General features: G+C 34.2%; 2 protein-coding genes across 2 annotated transcripts; both read left to right on the top strand.

The window, feature by feature from the left end:
• Positions 1 to 1,244: 1,244 nt before the first annotated feature.
• LOC107767431 (seipin-2-like) lies at positions 1,245 to 4,486 on the top strand. Its single transcript, XM_016586441.2, has 2 exons — positions 1,245 to 2,273; positions 3,018 to 4,486. Exons 1-2 carry the CDS (start codon positions 1,332 to 1,334, stop codon positions 3,501 to 3,503), a joined length of 1,428 nt encoding a protein of 475 aa, XP_016441927.2. The 5' UTR covers positions 1,245 to 1,331; the 3' UTR covers positions 3,504 to 4,486.
• Positions 4,487 to 12,453: 7,967 nt separating this feature from the next.
• LOC107767430 (NAC domain-containing protein 96-like) lies at positions 12,454 to 14,292 on the top strand. The gene is made up of 2 exons (XM_016586439.2): positions 12,454 to 12,967; positions 13,933 to 14,292. Exons 1-2 carry the CDS (start codon positions 12,476 to 12,478, stop codon positions 14,122 to 14,124), a joined length of 684 nt encoding a protein of 227 aa, XP_016441925.1. The 5' UTR covers positions 12,454 to 12,475; the 3' UTR covers positions 14,125 to 14,292.
• The last annotated feature ends 261 nt before the right edge of the window (positions 14,293 to 14,553 follow it).

The raw sequence follows: 14,553 nt of genomic DNA, 5'->3' as shown, positions 1-14,553 counted from the left end.
AATTTTTTTATTACTATTCCATATTGTAAATTTCAAATTGTAAACAACCTATAACAATAACGTATAGGCAGAGATTCATCATATCTTGGAAACCATATTGAATTGAGTGAATTATCTCATTTAAAGTGAATGAAAATATTTTCCATTCACATAAAAAGATTAAAAATTATTAACAGTCCATATTTTCAATTATGTAACAAGCATATATAGCCATTGCTTTTTTGCTTTTGTATCCTTAATTATTTTCAGTAAATATTTTAAATAAAATTTAATGCAAGGTACATGTTCTTCTCCTGGTTCTCTGAGGCAGTTATGGATTCCCATCCAGCCAAAAATACAAAAGATCAAACTTGAGATGCGGAGAGTCACAATTTCTCTGGGTGTGCGTGCCATTGCCATAAAAGATCTGACATTTTGGACTATATTCTACATAGATAATAGTGAAAATAACATGGACTAGCCAATTTTCAGGCTGATAATTGAAAAATAGTTTTTATTTGCAAAATTATTAAAAAATAGCTACTATTCTATGCAGAGATAAAATCTGAATAAAATACCGTGGTTGAAACACGAAAAATTCTAGCGTAATATGTTGGATTTTGGAGCTCCTGCATATAAATTTTCAACATATTATGTTGGAACTCCAACACATTTTGAAATTCCAGTACATTATGCTGGAATCTCATAGAGCTCCAACATATTATGTTAGGATTTTTCCGGATTTTAAGGATATTTTTGTTCAGATTTTATTTTTACATAAAATGTGGTTAAATTTCATTACTTTTGAAATTGTCGCTACTTTTCAATTGGCAATTGTCAATTGTAAATTAGGCTATTTCTAATTTTATTTCCCTATATAAAATAATTATCATATACTCCAAGGCTGGTAGTAAAAAAATATTAACCAAATAAAAGTTCCATGAATTCTATTAATATGTTTTCTTCTTTCTTTATTTTTGTTTCGGTTTTCACCTTTAGTTTTGATTTTCTAAGTTTAGAGGGAATTAAGAGGGCATGTTGATATGTGTGTCACACTGCAGCATAAATTATCCTGAAGCAGTGAGCCAGTGAGAATGAAAGTTGAGCTGAGAATTCCAGTCATCAGAAGACAATGTACCAAATCTATTTTATTGTGCCATTGGCTAATGCAACTAGCAAATCTACCAATGTGAACCCTCCATTTGTTTAGCATTCCAAGAAAATAAAAATTATTGATTTCTTCCTTATAAAATAGGCCTCTTGCCATCAGTAACAATTTTCACAGGGAAGTCCCTCTTTGTCACCTCTATTTTTACTATCCAATTCCTGAATTAATCTTCCCCATTATACCAATGGATGAACAAGCAAGAATTTGTGAAAATGCTGTTGACATTGATAGTAATTTTCTTGGATTAAGTTGCAAAGATCACAAAAAATCACCAAATTTTCTCATGAATTTGATGAAGTATTCTTTGCTTGTTGGAGCTGAAAAGGCTTTACTGGTTCGAAAATCACAAGAGCCATTTTCATGCTCCAGCTTAAGTTCATGGACAGACGAAGAAACTGCTCGTGAAAAAAGGAGAAACAAAGGCAAATCACCTCTTCAGGATAATAAATCATGTGCAATTGAGTCATGTAAAGAGCATTTTGATATGCCAAAAGTGGTTAACTCTTATCCTTCAGGAAGTTATAACACTGAATTATCATTCGATTTCACTGCATTTTTTACAGTAATGATGTTCAAACTAGTTGGATTTCAAATGAATCTATTGGTAAGACTCTTCACATTTCCTATTTCTTTAATGAACTATTGGATAATGATCTTGACCCTACCATTTCAAACACTAACCTTAGCCAAAGAGCAATTAAAGAAACAGCTGATGAATCTTGGCACGAAATCTTGGTTAAGTTTGATGTCATTTGTATTCAGCCAGATTAAGGCACAAAAATCTGTGTTGAAATTGACAGTAAGGTTCTGTTGGGCTCTGTTCTGGGCAGTCTATGTTTGTTTTTTGTTGGTTGGTTTGTTGGTAATGGGATTTGTGATAAGTGGAGTTACAATGAGACGTTTGGTGGAAGAACCAATTGAGACAACAAAGTCATTAAATTTTGATTACACAAAAACTAGCCCTGTTGCTTTTGTACCACTTGCATCATCTGCTGGTCTCTCTACTCCACTGATCTCCAAACCAAAAATTGTAGACCGGCCCATACCTTATAATCACAAGTTGCAGCTTATTGTTTCATTAACCATGCCTGAATCTGAGTACAACAGGAAGCTTGGGATTTTCCAGGTACTCTTGCTTCTTTTTCTTTTCTTTTTTTTTGTCTGGTTTTTTTATTTTTTAGGGTGTGTTTGTATGACAGAAAATATTTTTCAAAAGATTTTTTAGTGTTTGGTTGCCAGAAAATATTTTTCTCGAGAAAAGTTTTTTCATTTAAAGGGGAAAACAACTTCCCCTCATATTAGGGCGGAAGTCAACTTTCTAAAACAAATTATCTCAATTTTTAATTACATATCACTATTTTAACTAATACTCAGATATTATTATCAATCTTTAATATTCAAAGTTTTCAGAAAATGTTCTTCACTCTCTCCAACCAAATACTGAAAAATATTTTTCGAAAAATTGGTTCTTCCATATACCAAACACTCTCACTATAGCATTGTCTATTCTTATAGAAAGAGATGCTTACATCCTGTTTTGGTTGGTGCATGCAATAAGAGATTTAATCTCCACATTAAACTCAATATATAATTACATATACATTGTTTGATTGCTTCTTTTATGTTACGCATAAATAAGGCATGCATGAGTTATGCAAATTTATTATTTTATTGCGGAGTAGGATTTGGAATAAGAATATGACTATCAATAATACATGGATTAGAATAGAAAATAACAAAAATGTCCTCAGGCTGTTTAGATTCATTCTTCTTTTTTCTTGAAAATATTAAACTAGAAATAACTTGTGCAATATACAATCCCTACATTATAATCCATGTATAATTGAACCTCTAGCTTTTGTCCCTGAAGGTAAGGGTGGACTGCTTGTCAGCAGATGGCAAAGTGACAGCAACCTCAAGCTATCCAAGCATGTTAAAATTCAAAAGCCAACCAATCCGAATTGTTGAAACCGCGATAAAAAGCATCCCTCTTGTCACTGGTTTTCAATCAGAAGTCCAGAATCTGAAACTTGTCATCAACGATTTCACCGAAGGTTTCGAACCAACGGTATGTTTTAAAGTTGTTCTTGAAAAAAGAGCTGAGTACCAACCAGAAGGCGCAGGTATACCAGAAATATATGCAGCAGCCTTACATGTGGAATCAGAGCTTCCTCAAATAAAGAGAATTATATGGCTTTGGAGAAGAACTGTTTTTGTTTGGATTGGGATTATGTTATTCTTAACTCAGCTAAGTTTCGCTTTGATATTTTGTCGGCCTGTGCTTTTACCAGGAAGAAGGCTAATGACAGTTCTTGGAACTAAAAAGAATGCCCAAAAGAACAAAATTTCGTGGTAATGGATTCAGCATATCAGATGAGAGATTGATTGATATTATTAATATGTTGTTCAAGAATTAATGCTTTGAATTAGCATCTTCATATTTTGTTAGGCTTATTGTTACCTCTCCTTGTATTTCTTATTGTCAAGAATGAATGACAATGAGTAATAAAATTATCACGACTTTAATAGTTTAAACGATGTGTGAAATTTACACAAACCAGAGTCGGTAGAGATTTTGCGTTAAAGTAATCAAAACAATTTTCAACGTTACTCAAATGAAGTATGCATGTGAAAGTATATGTTTTCGCCCAAAAATAAACAAATAAATGTTTCTCATGCTTAACAATTGTATCAGACTTTAATTAAATAAATAAAGGTACTAGATCTCTAATACTGTAATTAACTTTTAGATTATTCATTTTATACAACTTGAGAATATTAGAGTGAATAGAGATTTTTTTGTTTTTTTGGGTGAAAGAAAATTTTTATTGATCTCCATCTGACAAAGATATTTACAAATTTATATCCCTACTATAACTAATTGTATTCTCCTTTTTCATCCCTACTAGGTAGGTCTGTTCTATAGTATATTATCTATACAAGAGATTGATCCATTCTTTTTCTTTCCTATTCTTCCTATTATCAACTATCAGCTACAATCTGTGTTTACTATCCTCTTTGATATTCTTCAACATCTTTGTTGCCATTGGCACGGCCTGATTCCATAGAGCTTCATTTGTGAATAGAGATTTTGTATCCAAATTTTACTGCGATCGATTAAAGTAATTATATTATGAAAAATAATTAGGTTTGCACGTGAACATGCATATTGTTGGCCTTAAATAAAAGAAATAAATAAATATTTTTCCTTTTTAACATCTTATTTTTTAGAGGGAAATTCAAAAGCCTTCCGGTAATAGCTATTTCGTTTATCTAGAGTTTGGTTTGCTCGTTATTGTATTTGTATAATAGATTCAACCAATTTTTTTAAGAAAAAAACAGCCACATATATATATATATATATATATATATATATATATATGTTATTAGTAATGTTGGGAATAAACCCCGTACAAAAATAATATTCACGGTAATAAAAGCGGAATAATAACGTAGCACCGAAATACGGTAATTAACAAGAATAAAAGAGCAACAACGACACCAAGATTTTTACGTGGAAAACCCTTTTGAATAAGGGAAAAAACCACGGCCCTGAGAAGAGCAACTGATATCACTATAGCAAGGAATTTTACACTTTGTAGGTCCGAATCAAATACCCAAAAGACCACTACAACACTCAAAAGAAATAACCCTCTTTTGATATTCCCACCTCACTACAATATCACTCACTCTCTATTTTTATCACAGACTATTTTCTTATACCCTGTCTGTAAAACCTCACTCTTTCTTTCTAACTCTCAGATATATTTTTCCTCTGAGATTGGTGTGTCAAGATGAGAGCTGAAGCTCTCCTTTTATAGGCAGAGCCTCACTCTCTTACGCCTACTACATTTGACATTTTCTCTCATGCAGATATGCTATGCCTACCAATCTTGACATTTTTTTCCTTGACAATTCAAGAATTGCGGTGGCTGCCAATTTCAAAGAAAAAGACTTAGAAGTTTTTATCAATGCCTTAAATTATGGGATGGACCCCACAAATCTCCCCCTCCAGTCACATTCACCTGAAGGAGGTAACACCGAAGGTTCTAGTTTGAGTGTATGCCGACAAGTTCTTTGCATAGCTCAAACTTCTCTCTTGGTACCACTTTGGTCAGCATATCCGAAGGATTCTCACTTGTATGGATCTTCTTTACCTGCATAGACCCATCCTCTATCCTTTCTCAAATCCAATGATATCTCACGTCGATATGCTTCGTCCTTGCATGATACATGGTATTTTTGCTCAAGACTATTGCATTTTGACTGTCACAATAGACGACATACTCCTTCTGATGCAATCTAAGCTCTTGAAGTAACCGTTTGAGCCATACCATCTCTTTGTCAGCTTCAATAGTGGTAATATACTCCGCTTCAATTATAGAGAGTGCGACACACTTCTGCAACCTCGACTGCCATGATATAGCTCCCCCTGAAAATGTAAACAAATATCCAGTAGTGGATTTTCTGTTATCAATGTCACATGTCATATCAGCATCTGTATAGCCCTTCAAGAAACATGTTGACAACACCAACTGCGTAAGCAATATTAGGTCTAGTATATACTATTGCATACATCAAGCTTCCGACTGCTGAAGAATAAGGAACTCTATCCATGTTCCCTTTCTACTCCTCTGTTGTAGGACATATCGTTTTGCTCAACTTTAGATGACTAGCAAGAGGTGTGCTGACTGGCTTAGCATTCTTCATGTTGCTGCGTTCTAGTACACGTTCAATGTACTTCTCCTGAGATAGCCACAACTTTCTACTTGTTCTCTCTCGAACTATCTTCATCCCTAGAATTTGTTATGCTGGGCCCAAGTCCTTCATATCAAATGACTTGGACAAATCTCCTTTCAACTTTGCTATCAACCCCTTGTCTTTTCCTACAATTAACATGTCATCCACATACAACAACAATATAATAAAGTTATTCTCAGAAAATTTTTTAAAGTATACACATGGATCAGAATAGGTCTTTAGGTATGTTTGACTTTTCATGAATGAGTCAAACTTCATGTACCACTGCCTTGGTGCCTGCTTCAATCCATAAAGACTCTTATTCAATTTGCACACCATGTGTTTCATTCCAGCTACTTCAAATCCTTCTGGCTGCTCCATATAAATCTCCTCTTCCAAATCTCCATGAAGAAATGTAGTTTTCACATCTAACTGTTCCACTTCAAGATCTAGGCTAGCTGCTAATCTCAAAATTGTTCGAATAGAAGTCATTTTGACAACAGGTGAGAAAATTTCATCAAAATCAATACCTTTCTTTTGTTCGAAGCCTTTAACCACCAATCGAGCTTTGTATCTGACCAACTTCCATTTTTCTTGAGTGTAAAGACACATTCGCATTTGAGTGGTCTTTTACCCTTTGGAATTTCAACCAACTTGTACGTACCATTTTTCTGTAAAGATTCCATCTCTTCTTGCATAGCTTTAATCCACTAGTTCTTTTCTAGATGGGACAAGACCTCCTTAAGACTTTTTGGCTCCCCCTCATCACTGATGAGGACATACTCTGTGGAAGGGTACGTGCATGACTCTACCCTTGGCCTCTTTGATCTCCTCAGAGGTTGAGGTTTTTCTTCTTCCTGAGTGGGGTGCTCCACTTCCTCGACACCTTCATCAAGTTGCTCCCCCCTGCTCAATAACCTCACCAGGTTGCTCCCCCTTCTCGGCAACCTCGTCGATCGTACTTTCTGCACTTGTGGGATTGTTAGAAGTAGAAGGAATAGTAACAAGGTTAGGAATTATACCATTCTTCGCCTTTTCTAACATATCAGCAGCAGTTCCAACTTCACTTTCTCGGAAGACTACATCTCTACTTCTGATGACCTCTTTTTTACATGATCCCACAATATATACCCGAACTCTTCATCTCCATATCTAATAAATATGCAGGGAACAGATTTATCATCTAGCTTTATTCTCTGCTCTTTTGGTACATGTGCAAAAGTTCTGCAACCGAACACCTTCAGATGCAAGTAGGACACCTCCTTGTTGGTCCAAACTCTCTCTGGGATGTCAAACGCCAACGAAACTAATGGACTCCTATTGATCAGGTAACAGGATGTTTGAACTGGTTCTCCCCAGAATGACTTAGGCAGTTTAGCCATTCTGAGCATGCTTCTCACCTTCTCCACAATGGTGCGGTTCATCCTCTCGGCTACGCCATTGTGTTGTGGGGTTCCAGGAACTGTCTTTTCATGTCTGATACCATGACTTGAACAATACTCTTCAAATTCCTTTGAAGTGTACTCACCTCCATTGTCACTTTGGAGACTCTTTAGCTTTCGACCCGTCTCCCTTTCTACTAGAGCATGAAACTTCTAGAAAACTTGAAACACCTGATCTTTGGTTTTCAAAATATAAACTCATAGTTTTCGTGAAGCATCATCAATAAAAGTAACCAAATATTTGTTACCGCCCATTGATTCAATTTTCATTGGACCACAAACATCAGAATATACTAAATCAAGTATATTCAATTTTCTTTCAGACGATGTCTGAAATGAGACTTTATGCTGCTTACCAAATAAACAGTAGTCACAAAGTTTACCATTGTACCTTTGGCATAAGAAATGAGTGATTTCTTGGAAAGAATCTACAATCCCTTCTCGCTCATATGACCCATTCTTTTGTGCCACAAATCTGCAGAAATCTCATCTTGTGCCGCGTTCAATTCACCTTGGCATATTTCTGCATTTGTCATGTACAACGTGCCGCGAGCAACTCCCTTTGCAATCACCAATGATCCCTTAGTGAGTCTCCACTTTTGATTTGAAAAATAGTTCTCGTATCCATCTCGGTCTAAAGCAATTCCCGAGATCAAGTTCATCCGCAAATCAAGTACATGCCGCACATCCTTTAGAACCAATATGCATCCGACATTTGTTTTGATACGAATGTCACCAATCCCTGCAATCTTTGAGTAACTTGTGTTACCCATTCTCACTGTGCCGAAATCACCTGCTACATATCTGCAAAAAAGATCTCTTACCGGTGTGGCATGGTAAAATGCCGTTGTGTCAACCACCCATTCTGACTCTGGACCTGACAGGTGCATGCATTCATCTTTCTCATTTATAAAGAGGACAATATTATCATTGTTTTGCACCATGGCGGCTGTGTTGTCGTCATTCTTTGGGCCACTGGTTTCACCTTTGCCCTTCCTTGGATTTGGGCAATATCTTTTGAAGTGACCTGGTTGATCACAGTTGTAGCAATTTCTGGCTCTTGATTTGGATCGGTTCTTTGACTTCCCACGAGCTTAGGATCTACAATAGTTGCTCGAACTCCTTTGATAACTCCTGCTTCTACCTTCTGTGATGAGAGCTTGTCCTTGATTTTTAGGCTTCTTTCTCATCTTCTCATTGAGTAGAAGAGCCGATGTGACATCTTTCAACTCAATAGTAGTCTTGCCGTGCAGGATGGTTGTTGCCAAATTATCGTATGAAGATGGCAACAAGTTCAATAGCAAGATGACTTTATCTTCTTCCTCGATTTTCACTCCGACGTTGGCCAGCTGTGTGATTAGTCCGTTAAACATATATAAATGTGACAAAAAAATCATACCTTCACCCATATGTAGGTCGTATAACTGTTTCTTTAGGTACAATTTATTTGTCAGCGTTTTGGATATGTATAGGCTTTTCAACCTTGTCCAAATTTCACGTGCAATATCTTCATAAATGATGTTATTTACCACATCATCTGATAAGTGCAACCTGATTGCACTAGCAGCTCTTTCATCCAAGTCAGTCTAATCCTCAGCTTTCATGGTATCAGGATTCTTGGCATCAGCATCTAGTACCTTGTGTAATCCTTGTTGGATAAGCAGGTCCCTCATCCTTCTTTGGCATGTTGAGAAACCAATATCTCCGTTGAATTTTGTTACCTCGTACTTTACTCCGGACTTTTTTATTTTTCACCGAGTATAGTACTACCGATAGTGAATAGTATTTTAGTGAACGAGCAGAACCTGTGCTCTGATACCAGTTATTGGGAATAAACCCCCTACAAAAATAATATTCACGGTAATAAAAGCGGAATAATAACATAGCACCGAGATACGGTAATTAACAAGAATAAAAATAGTAACAACGACACCAAAATTTTTACGTGGAAAACCCTTTTAAATAAGGGAAAAAACCATGGCCCTGAGAAGAGCAACTGATATCACTATAGCAAGGAATTTTACACTTTGTAGGTCCGAGTCAAATACTCAAAAGACCACTACAACACTCAAAAGAAATAACCCTCTTTTGATATTTTCACCTCACTACAATATCACTCACTCTCTATTTTTCTCACAGACTATTTTCTTATACCCTGTCTATGAAACTTCACTCTTTCTTTCTAACTCTCAGATATATTTTTCTTCTGAGATTGGTGTGTCGAGATGAGAGCTGAAGCTCTCCTTTTATAGGCAGAGCCTCCCTTTCTTATGCCTACTACATTTGACTTTTTCTCTCCTGCAGATATGTTATGTCTACCAATCTTGACTTTTTTCCCTTAATAATTCAAGAATTGCGGTGGCTGCCAATTTCAAAGAAAAAGACTTAGAAGTCTTTATCAATGTCTTAAATTATGGGATGGACCCCACAAGTAAAACGCTAAAGCCCTATTTATGATACGGTGCGATTTCTTGCGCACTAGCTTGTTTTTCTTACTTGCAGCTAGGTAGAGGTGTTAATAGGAGAAATTCAAAAATAATTAGATTTACAAGTGGTCATTCAAAAATAGCCACAATTTTAAAAGTATCGAAATTTAGCTACTTTTTATGTAAAGATAAATCTGAACGAAAATACTGTTCAAAATCCGAAAAATACTCCAGTATATTATACTGGAGTTCCAGCATAAGTATACTGAAACTCCAGTATAATATACCGGTCCAGCATAATATACTGGAGATTGGAGCACCAGTGCTCCAATTTCCACTATTTATGCTGGACCGGTATATTCGGCAAGTTTCAGTAATATGCTGACCTGTGAGATATATATATATATATATATATATATATATATATATATATATATATATATATATATATATATATATATATATATATATATAGTTATTTATAAAACGCTAAAGCCCTATTTATGATACGGTGCGATTTTTTGCGCACTAGCTTGTTTTTCTTACTTGCAGCTAGGTAGAGGTGTTAATAGGAGAAATTCAAAAATAGCCAGATTTATAAGTGGTCATTCAAAAATAGCCACAGTTTCAAAAGTATCGAAATTTAGCGACATTTCATGTAAAGATAAATCTGAACGAAAATACTGTTCAAAATCCGAAAAAATACTCCATTATAATATAACGGTCCAGCATAATATACTGGAGATTGGAGTACATGTGCTCCAATTTTCAGTATATTATACTGAAACTTGCCGCGTGTTGAAGTTTCAGCATAATATGCTGGAACTTGCTCCTGTGATCTCCGGTATTTTATGCTGGAACTTTTCATGTTGCAGCAAAATAGTGGTTATTTTTTAATGACTTTGCAAACGCTGGCTATTTTTGAACGATCAGTCCGAAAACTGGCTAGCCTGTGCTATTTTTACCTGTTAATATTGACCGGCCTAGCCCAGCCCAATCCCACGTGAGCAGCGGGCCCATTATTTTTAAAAATATTTTTCATATTTTCTTATATTTAAGTTCTAACATAAAAATACAAACAAATAAATATTTACAAGTCAAAAAAATATTTTATTGCACATAAAACTTATGTATAATTTCATAACTTTTGGCATTGTTCCAGTAGATTGCAAATTTCATAAGTTTTGACATTGTTCCAATAGATTGCAATATTCAACATATTGAACAAAATAATTTATTTATTAAAAGTCAAAACAAACTACTTAGAAAAACTTCCCTGTCACTAATGGCATATTCAACACTAACACATTATTTGAGTTCACTTGTGACAAGGAAAGAGCGCTACTTCTTTTTAGAGTTTAGGAAATTTAGGATTTTATTATTTACTTATTCATAATTTTATTAAACTTAAAGTTACGTTTAAACTTTAAACTTTAAGACTTTGATCTTTTAAAATGATGGGCTTTTGGACTTTAGGTTGGGCTACTCTTCTTGTATTTTTAGTTTTAAATTTTCTTTTATTTCTTATATTTTTAACTAAATACTTTTATTAGGCTCACGGGCCGTGCCGGGCCCAACCTCAGTCAAGCCTCATGAAACATAGTTTTTAAATAGACTCCAAAAAACTTGGTCAAGCCAGGCTGATCCAGCCCATATTCACGGGCGAAGTTAGGGTGGCGGAAGGGTGTTCATTCGAACCTCCTTCGTAAGGAAAATTACACTGTATATATAGGGTTAAATTTGAATTTTAGTGATATATATTAGTTGTTGCATTCCCTTAACACAAATCTAAAGTATAACTTAGTTGTCAAGGAGGTTCAAAATTTATTTGAGGGCCCAAGTTTGATCCCACTTCCCACACATTGCAATTATTTTTTCCTTCCACTGCTTGATCAGTACATTACGCAGATCATATTGAGGCGAATAAGATCATATTGCCTGCCTTCAACTTCTTTGTCTTATTTAATAACTAAAATAGTTGTTTTTGCAATTATCTTTTGCTCATTTTTTGTTTATTATTTATTATACATGATTATTTTTGCCTTTTCTTCCTTATAATGGCCCTTTTTACTAGTTTTTTTTGTGTGTAAAAACAATTACTTCAAAACAAACTAATGTATTAGTTTTAATCCAACATATCGTTAGCATGAGTTTGGAGGATAGTTTAGTTTCTATTTAGATTTTATTTTTTTTTAACCCGTTTGACATTACATTTGGATTCAACAAATTTCGATGAACCCATTCAATCAAATTTTTAGTGTTCACTTCTTTATAATATTGATCCCGTGTTTGGAATTCTGGATGCGCCATTGCCCATATTGACAGCTCTACAGCTAAGATGCCCTTTTGTAAGTCTCTTATTTCCTAGCAAGTGTGCTTTCCAAATTTACGATCGTCTTTCCAATTTAAGAAAAAATTGCCATGTATATAATGCCGACGAGCAAGTGTCGGTTTCCTATAATTACCAGGTTTAATTTTGGATTCTCCTAGTCCTTTTAGAATTATAAGACAGCACAAACTAATGCTAGGAATAGCTGTCCAAAATTAAGTTTCTTAAACCTAACAGGATTTTAAATTAAATTTTCCTAGTCCTCTTCGAATTATAAAACAACACAAACTACTAAATGTTACCAACTCACGTCAATTATAAATACACCCCATGCACAGTACTCCATAAATAAATCTCTCTTCCCCTTATTCCATAAATAAATCTTCTAGTCATGTCTCAATTGGCTTGCACCTCGCAAATAATTATGCACAACATTAAAAACGAAGAAAAAGAGTTGTGCATTGAAAATTCTGCAAATACAGAGGGATTTCGATTTCACCCTACAGATGCAGAATTGGTGAAATATCTTTTACAGTATGTATTAAAGGGACGTTTACCTGAATTAGTTCCAATTGTAGAAGAAGATCTTTATTCTAAAGAACCATGGGTTGTATTTAAAGATAGAAAAGAAAGGACTTTATATTTTTTCACGGAGTTGAAGAAAAAAAAGATAGAAAATTCAAGGTTTATTAGAAGTGTAGGTAAAGGTTCTTGGAAATCTCAAGACAAAGGGAAACCTGTGTGTAGTGAAAAAGGTTCAGTTATGGGATATAAAAGAAGTCTAAGGTACCAGAATTTAGGTTCACCTCAAGATGGACAATGGCTTATGAAAGAATATTCTCTTGCTGATGAGGTCAAGAAGATCTTACATCAACGTTCTAGAGTAAGTTCACATTCATAATTTCTTGATTGCGCGTTTTTTACTTACTCCGTCTGTCCCAATTTATGTGACACTATTCGGATTTCGAGTGTCAGACAAGCTTTTTTGTTGCTGTAATCTTTTGAATTATTAATTATTGTGACTTATGATACTTTTAACGTAGTTTTCAAATATGTAATTTTTTTTTAAACAAATTTAAAGGTTCTATATCGAAATTCACAATCAAAATTAAGAAGTTTGACTCATCCAAAAGACGTCACATAAATTGAGACATATGGAGTTAATTTGTTCTATATATGGTGCTGTTTTAATGCATGTTTTGCTTGCATGTGAAAGAATATTTGGTTTGGGGAGAGGTGACATTAGTATTGTTCAATTATAATCCAGGTTTAATTTAACCCAAGTATTTTGGAGTTAAATTTTGCTAGGTGGTGATTATGTCACATTTGCAATCTTAATTTTTGAGCTTTTGCTTTGTTTAACCAGTTTTTTGCAACAAAAAAAAAAGGAGAATTTTTTGAAATCTTTCAGAAAACCAACAGCAATTAGCTGAATTTTTAGTTTTTTGAGGTGACATTCGTTTGGGGATCTGAGAAACTGAATTTGCAAACTCAATCTTTGAGTTTCTCTAATTAAAAAGTGTTTGTTTGAGCTATTTTCGTATTATGAAATTTTCTTTTAATGATTTTCAAACTCAGCTTTTCAAAAACTTAGCTTATTCATTACTTCTTTAATTAGCTTATTAAGAAGTATCTAATTAGTTCCTTAGCTTATTAAATACTCCGTTCTTTATCCCCAGATTATAACTTTACATATTTCCAGAAAATAATTTCTAATATTCTAACATCTCTATTTTGTTCTCACGTTTATGATATCATTAGCTTTTAACTAAATATCAATTAAATGAACAATGTCATGATCATACATATATTATGCTAAATTACTCAGACACTTGAATCTATTTTCAGGGATATGACAAAGATAATTATGTAGTTTGCCGAGTCAAAAGAAAGGTAGCAAAAGACGATCCAATTGCCAGAAAAGAGAGCATTGAAGCTGCAGAGCTCGAGGCAATTATTAATCCTACCGACGGCTCCACCAAATTTCCTAATTTATCAATTGATGATGTTGCAAAATTAAAAATAATGCGAATGCAGTAGTTTCATGGCTAGGCTTACCTACCACTTTAGCCATATTTTTTTTTGTTTAATTCGTTTATGTTAGTCTAGTAACTAATAATTATACTTACCATAGTTGTGTGTAAAATAGTGAGGAAGCACACCAGTTGGTGCAAATTTACACATTTTCATTAGTTATGAGAATATAGATCGATATCAGACTTATGTATGGGACGATTACTCTTAGTTTTTGCGGAAATACTTGTTTCCGTTTGCATCAAATATGCTCTTTTCCCTTTTCGCTCTTATCGATCTTGGTGTTCAATAGTTAAATATTTCTTTTTCATAATTCTTGTTAAATTTAACCAAAAGAATTTGTTAACTATTTTGACGGAGAACAAAATATCATCTTGATCATAGGTTAAAAACTCGTGTTTTAGTCATTGTAACAACACTTTAATTATTACATTT

Source organism: Nicotiana tabacum, chromosome 10, assembly GCF_000715075.1.
Source record: "Nicotiana tabacum cultivar K326 chromosome 10, ASM71507v2, whole genome shotgun sequence".
NCBI classification, from domain to species: Eukaryota; Viridiplantae; Streptophyta; class Magnoliopsida; order Solanales; family Solanaceae; genus Nicotiana; species Nicotiana tabacum.
The sequence above is the reverse complement of the archived record's forward strand: the minus strand, read 5'-3'. Positions and strand labels throughout refer to the sequence as shown.